Source organism: Lynx rufus, unplaced genomic scaffold (genome assembly GCF_022079265.1).
Source record: "Lynx rufus isolate CCGP_SWC_20201006 ecotype Redwood Valley unplaced genomic scaffold, mLynRuf1.p SCAF_28, whole genome shotgun sequence".
Lineage (NCBI taxonomy): Eukaryota > Metazoa > Chordata > Mammalia > Carnivora > Felidae > Lynx > Lynx rufus.
In genome coordinates, this window is record NW_025814843.1 from 3598660 (window position 1) to 3604659 (window position 6000).

At 58.9% G+C, this 6000-nt stretch overlaps 1 protein-coding gene across 1 annotated transcript in view; it reads right to left on the reverse strand.

The window, feature by feature from the left end:
• LRRC75A (leucine rich repeat containing 75A) overlaps nucleotides 1-5436 on the reverse strand; it is a 46160-nt gene extending 40724 nt beyond the window's left edge. Inside the window, exon 1 of the mRNA XM_047090124.1 lies at nucleotides 5284-5436. Coding sequence (XP_046946080.1) covers nucleotides 5284-5436 — 153 coding nt within the window. The remainder of the gene's footprint in view (nucleotides 1-5283) is intronic.
• Between the last annotated feature and the right edge of the window lie 564 nt (nucleotides 5437-6000).

A 6000-nucleotide genomic window follows, 5' to 3' on the forward strand; every position in this document is an offset into this window, starting at 1 on the left:
CCACAGCGCTGCTCTTGGAGGGGAAGGGCGGGAGAAATGGCAGGCGGAGATCCCCTCCTTAAAGTGGGGATGTCGACCCCACCCCTTGAGCATCCCGGTGGGGAAGCCAGAGAAAAGACCCTGGTCACCTGGGTGACCCTTGTGCCAGGTGGCTCTCACCTGCAGGGGGCGTGCAGGGTGCACAGGAGCTGCTGGCACCCAGAGAACGGGGAGCGGGGACAATACCAACTCTGCAGGTTACTGGAAGGATAACCTGGCTCCGTGCTTGGGGTGGAAACACTCCAGAAGTCTGAGCCAGACCACGCTGGTTGCTGAGAAAGAGGAGCAGTGGTCTCGGGGAAGTATGCCCGAGAAGAAGTTTAAAATCCATTCGACAAGGATCTCTTGAAAACCCACTGTGCCCAGTACATGATCTATGGCCTCTGCCCAAGAGAAGCACACACGGAAATGAAATGACATTGGGGGAAGGGGCAGGGGGTGTCCCAGGTCACCAAGGAGGGGTGTCCATACGTGGACCCCAGGGTATTTCAGGAGCTCTGAAGACAAACAGCAAAGCAGATCCTGGTCATCTCTGAGGAGGTGGGCATGTGTTCCAGAAAGAAGGCCCCCAGCCCACCAGATGTGAAGTCGGGACAGCCGGCCCAGGCCCGAGCCCCGAGGTCATGGCTGCCCATACAGAGGCTACCGCGTCCCTGGCCTTGCAAACCAGCAAAGCAGGCCCCGGCATGGGATTCCTTCCACACCTTTATTACTGGAAATGCCTGTGCCCAGCCCAGTCAGAGAGCGGTGGATTTTAAAAAAGGAAGGTTTCTCTTTGTGGGTGAAACGAACATGATTCAGCACAAGCAGCCGATCGGGAATGTGGAGGCCAGGCTCTCCCTTCAGGCTCGGCCCCCACCCCCCACCCCCCTCGCGGCCACCTCGGCAGAGGCTCCAGACCGCACCTGCAGGATGGGATCCCCAAGGTGCCCACGGAGGCCGGGCAGCGGGCCACTCCTCTCTCCAAGAACACCACCACCTGGCAGGCCGCCAGGAACAGCCAAGCCCCGAGGACACTGCTCCCAGGCATCCAATGACACAGAGAGCAAACATGTCAGATCTCACGGTCATACTAATGCTTCTCATAAATAAGCCCCCAGATGCACAGCTGTGGCTGGGGATTCACGAGCCTTCTGAGGACACACCGTGACAGTGGTGACATGTGGACGCACATCTTCACAGGGCACAGACTTACTGAAGAATGTCATAGGCCTGTGGGTGTTCAGTACCATGCCAGGGACAACGGGGGCGGGGCGGGGGAGATGGTGGGGTCTCCACGCTCGGGAAGCATATGACTTAGTCTGACAAACAAAATCTATGTCAGGTGAGAAACTGCGTACGGATGATTAAACGCTACCCACTGTGGTAGGACCGAAAAGGCAAGTGAATCTCAGAGCCAAGGGCAGACACGGAGGGCGGCCTTGGAAAGGCAAGAAGCGTTCATTGGACACAAGGAAATGCATTTCAAGTCAGGGAAGAATAAGATCAAGGCCAAGGGTGGGAGACCTCCGTGTTCGGTGTCCTCCAACCTGCTCACCTAAAGAGATTTTCTCGGGTGGGGTGTCAGAAGAAAAAGGTGACCTTCAAGGCTATTTTCTTCATCTTTCTGACTCCAGCCAGGAAGCACCTGCCCAGTATCCAGGACCCCAGGGAGCCTCTAAATGCTTGTCTCCTATTCAGTCCCCCTAGTTAGCAAGTTACCCTTGGCCCCGGGCAGGAGGAGGGGAGTTGTTCTTTTTTCTTTTTCTTTTTTTTTTTCTTTTTTTTTTTGCATTAGCTGACATGGCTCATGCTCCCAGGTACAGAGGGAAGTCAGCCCTGCCACTCTGGCCACAGCAGACTGAACCCAGCGCTCATGGCGAAGCCACACCACTGAATGGGGCTGGACAGGCTAGCCCTGGAATAGCTTTGCCCAGTAGGGCTGCGCCATACTGAGTGGCAATGGACTGATCCGGTCGGATTCTCTTTATGAGAGAGCGGGGAGGCTGGTGAACAGGAGGACGTGGGCCACTGCAGCCTGGCATCTCCTAGGGAAACTGACCCCTTATTCTGGTGCTCCACGAAGCCGGCCGACGAGCCAGTCTGCATCTGTGGGACTCGGAGAGGCTGCATTTGCCCTCTCTCTATGCCTAAAAGTACTTCTTCCCCAGGGCTCCTTAAAGATGGCAAGCCTGAGCCCAAGACTTAAGGAGAGGCACGTGGGGGAAAGAATGGAGACATCCTGCAGGATTGGAATTCAGCGGTGGGGAAAGGAATGGCCTCCTCTATCTATAGGTGGCTTCTTCTTTTGTCCCCATGAGTCCCGCATCCCCCACTGCTTCTGAACTTGCAGGGAGCTTTTTTGGTCCAGGCTGAGCCCTGGCCAGGTAGACAAGACCCAAAAGCTCTTTGGGCCTGGCCTGAGAAAGGATACCAAGACGCTGCCCGTAGCCTGGCCAGACCCAAAGTTGGGCAGATTCTCTCGTGTCTTATCACTGCCCGTGAGAACGTGCAGAGCTGACTCAATTCCACATACTTTGTAGCGTTTGCTCTGCTCAGGACCCCAGATAACTCTTTGGGAAATGAGGAAATACAGCTCAGAGAGCTGTTATCTGCTGGGTCCAAGGTCAAAGCAGATTAAGGACTGGAAGGCAAGCTGCCAGAGCTGAACCTTGGCCCCAGGCTCCCCTCACGATTACACTGCTCCTCAAGAAACAGGTCCACTCAGGCACCCTGCCTGAGCCCCAGGGGCCACGGCTCACGATCATGACCATTAAGCAAAGCCTCCTGACACCTCTCCAACAGGTGCCAAGCACGGACTAGCGGGAAAGTCTCCAATCAGGGAAACTACCCTGCAAATCTTAGCGGCGAACGAGGGGCATTCAGAAGAAATGACACCAACGGCCACCACAAACTGCCACGCGAGGTCCTGAGGAATGGAAACAGCATTCCTGAGCCTGTAGCAAGTCACGTGGTGGTGGTGGTGGTGGGGGGGGGGTGGGGGGTGGGGGGGTAGGGGGCAGTTACCAGACTGGAGCAAATCTTGAACTTGGGGTCTGTGAACCCTCGGGAATTCTCACAAGATTGCACGCCTGGTGCATTAGTCTGGGAAGAGCGTCCGGAGCTCTTCCGGGGCTCGAGATGCTCAAGGACAGGAGGCTAAGCCCCCTCCGACCCTAGCGCTCAGGGCATTCCCAAACCCGGCAGCCAAACACGTTTCCAAGCACAGGAGAATGCACCATGCACAATAAGTAACCCAGCGCTGTTACTGCCCTGGCTACTGTTGCTTCCTACCTTTCCTATTCATCTACCCCTGCCCTGGGGGTCTGGGTCCACACACCTACAAGATGCAGCACCCTGAGCACGGCACTCACCTGTCTGGGCCCACTGTGTTCCTAGAGAGGCTCACCTGGTCCGCCCCCTGGTGAGGCCCTGGGTGTTTCCCTATCTCTCAGTGACTGCTCATTCCCTTTCTGCACATCACTACCTCCAGACGAGAGGAGCAAACTGGGAAGGAAAACACAACTCGGGAGAAAGAGCCACGTAGGTGCACAGCACAGATCCAGCTCAAAATTCCTCTAACCAGCCTCAGGATCCGAGAACACCACCTCTCTGACATCTGGCCACCTGGCGTGCTCCCCTCTTGCACTGCCCAGGGCCCGTGGCCAATTCTTGGAGGAGCCCTGATCTGTACGCGTTCCAGGCGACGGGGCAGCGCTCCAGGCCCCTAGGGCAAGCCCATCACTGGCTCGGGAGAGACCTGCAGACCTCAGCCACAAGCCAGAGGTCAAGGGAGCCTGGCCCACGCAAGCTGGGAGGCAAGTTATTCTGGTGCTGTCACAGAAAAGGGGCAAGTCTGATTGACCCCGTCCTGGCCCCCATCAGCCCTGTCAATCCTGCCACGAAGAAGTGTGTCAGGCCACACACAAGACCAACGTGTCTCAGGAAATGCTCCCTGTCTCAAGAACCCTGTGACTCTCCAAAAACCAGGGAGAAGTTCAGCTTCAGGAGGTGGAATCACAGTCCGTTTCAGGGGGACTGGAGGAGCCCAAGATGTCTGCCAACTCCTGCCGGGCCCTACCCGAACGGCCCTCGAGAATGCTGGCTTTACTTGGTTCTTTTACCTTCTAAGCAGGGGCTTGTCTCGACCCCCGCCTGTCAGCCCTCTCCCCTCTTCTTTCTGGACCCCCTGAAGCACCCACCCCAATGCTGGGGGAATAGCCTGCGGTCAGCAGAACCTTCTTACTGTCTGGTGTGCGAATGGGCTACGAAGGTCTGGAAAATCCATTATTCTGTTTGGAAGCGAACGAGCTTCCACAGAGGCCATACGCTGGTTTCCAATTTTCGGAGGACAGAAACACACACTGCCGAAGTTACGCTGCGCGTAATGTCATCTTTCCCTAATGATTCAATCCAGAGAGGAAACCTAGAGATCCGGAGCTGTCTCAGGCATCATTCTGGATGCTGTTTGGAAAAGTTAAGGCAAGAGCAGAAGCTCCGAGTCTCCCCAAGTCCCCAAGCCTCTGCTTTCTTCTCCCTGTGCAGTGCACATCTTGGGAACATACTCCAGGGTAAACCAGATATAAAAGGTGTGTGTGGCGGGGTGGGGGTGGGGGGTATAAAATCCACAAGGGACGTGCGTCTCATTCGATTTTGAAAGCTCCTAGAAGGAAGGCACTCCTACACCCTCTTTCATTAGTGATGGAAAAACTTCAGAAAGGCCACCTGAGGTCTCCTGCTCCCTGATCCGCACTGGACTCCACCACCGATGGAGAATACCTCGGGGCCTGGACTCTGTCACCCACCCCCACCCCCCAAAGCTGGTCCAAGCCAACTTGGTGATGGGGGACGTATACACTCCTGCCTCTCTCTCACTCACTCACCAAAATCCATGGAACAGGGGGGCCCCCCTCCCTCACAAGAAAGCAGGTGGAAAACAAGCCAGAGAGGTGGATGACAGCGGCCGCCCAGGACAGCCCCAAAGCAAAGGGGCCTGGCCAGATCTGCAAAGTCAGTCCCCAACCAATGGGGCAGGGACAGGAACAGGCTGAAGGCAGAGTACTGGCCGCCTCCCGAAGTTCCTGCACCAGGTTACTCACACGGGAAACCAAGCCAGCCCCCCTCTCCTTTCTCTCTACTGTTCAGCAGGGACTCCTGGCTGAGCACCTGTCAAAGTAAGCCAGGGGAGATCAACGCTGTCTCCCACCTCACCCGTAATCCAGGATGCCTCCCGGTGGCCAAATGACCTGGGGGCCGGCGCCTCACCAGTCCCAGGGCTGCGCCCTTGGACTCCCGAAGGGGATAACTGACAACTGCGCATTCCTTGAGGACCCCTGGTGACGGCCAGCGGGTAGAGAGGAAGGAAAGCGCCTTGGCGCAGACCAGGCATCCGTCCCCGCACCCGCTCCCACCGACCATCCTTGGGACGTGCCTCCCTCTCTGCCCGTGGAGGAGAGAAACGGGGACGTTATTCCAACAGGTCCCCCTCGGCCGGGCCTCACCGGGCCAGCCTTCCCCGCCCCGCCCCGCCCCGCGAGGCCTCAAATTCAGCGGGAGCGCCGAGGCACCTGCTGCCAGACCGGCTCCATCCCCGCGAGAGGGGGGCCCTGGGCGGTGTCCTCGGCGCTCCGGGCCTGCTCGGCAAGGGGCGGGGCGCTCCCGGGGCCGGCGCGCCCCCCGCGCCCCCTGCCCGCGCTCACCTGGCGCAGGTGCTGCAGCAGCGTCCCCGCCTCCTCCCGCCGGCCCTGGCGCACCATCCGCAGCAGCTCCTGGACCATGCCGACGCGCCGGTGATACGGGGGCAGCCCCGCGCCGGCGCCCGCGCGCCCCGCCTTGTCCCCGGCGCGCAGCAGCAGCGACGCCCAGAAGTCGGGCCGCTCGCGGCGGGGGACGGGCGCCGCGCCGGGGCTGGCTCTCTCCGCCAGGCTGCCCTTGGTCTGCCGGGTGCCCATGCCGCCGCCGCCCGCCGGCACTGCCCGCGCC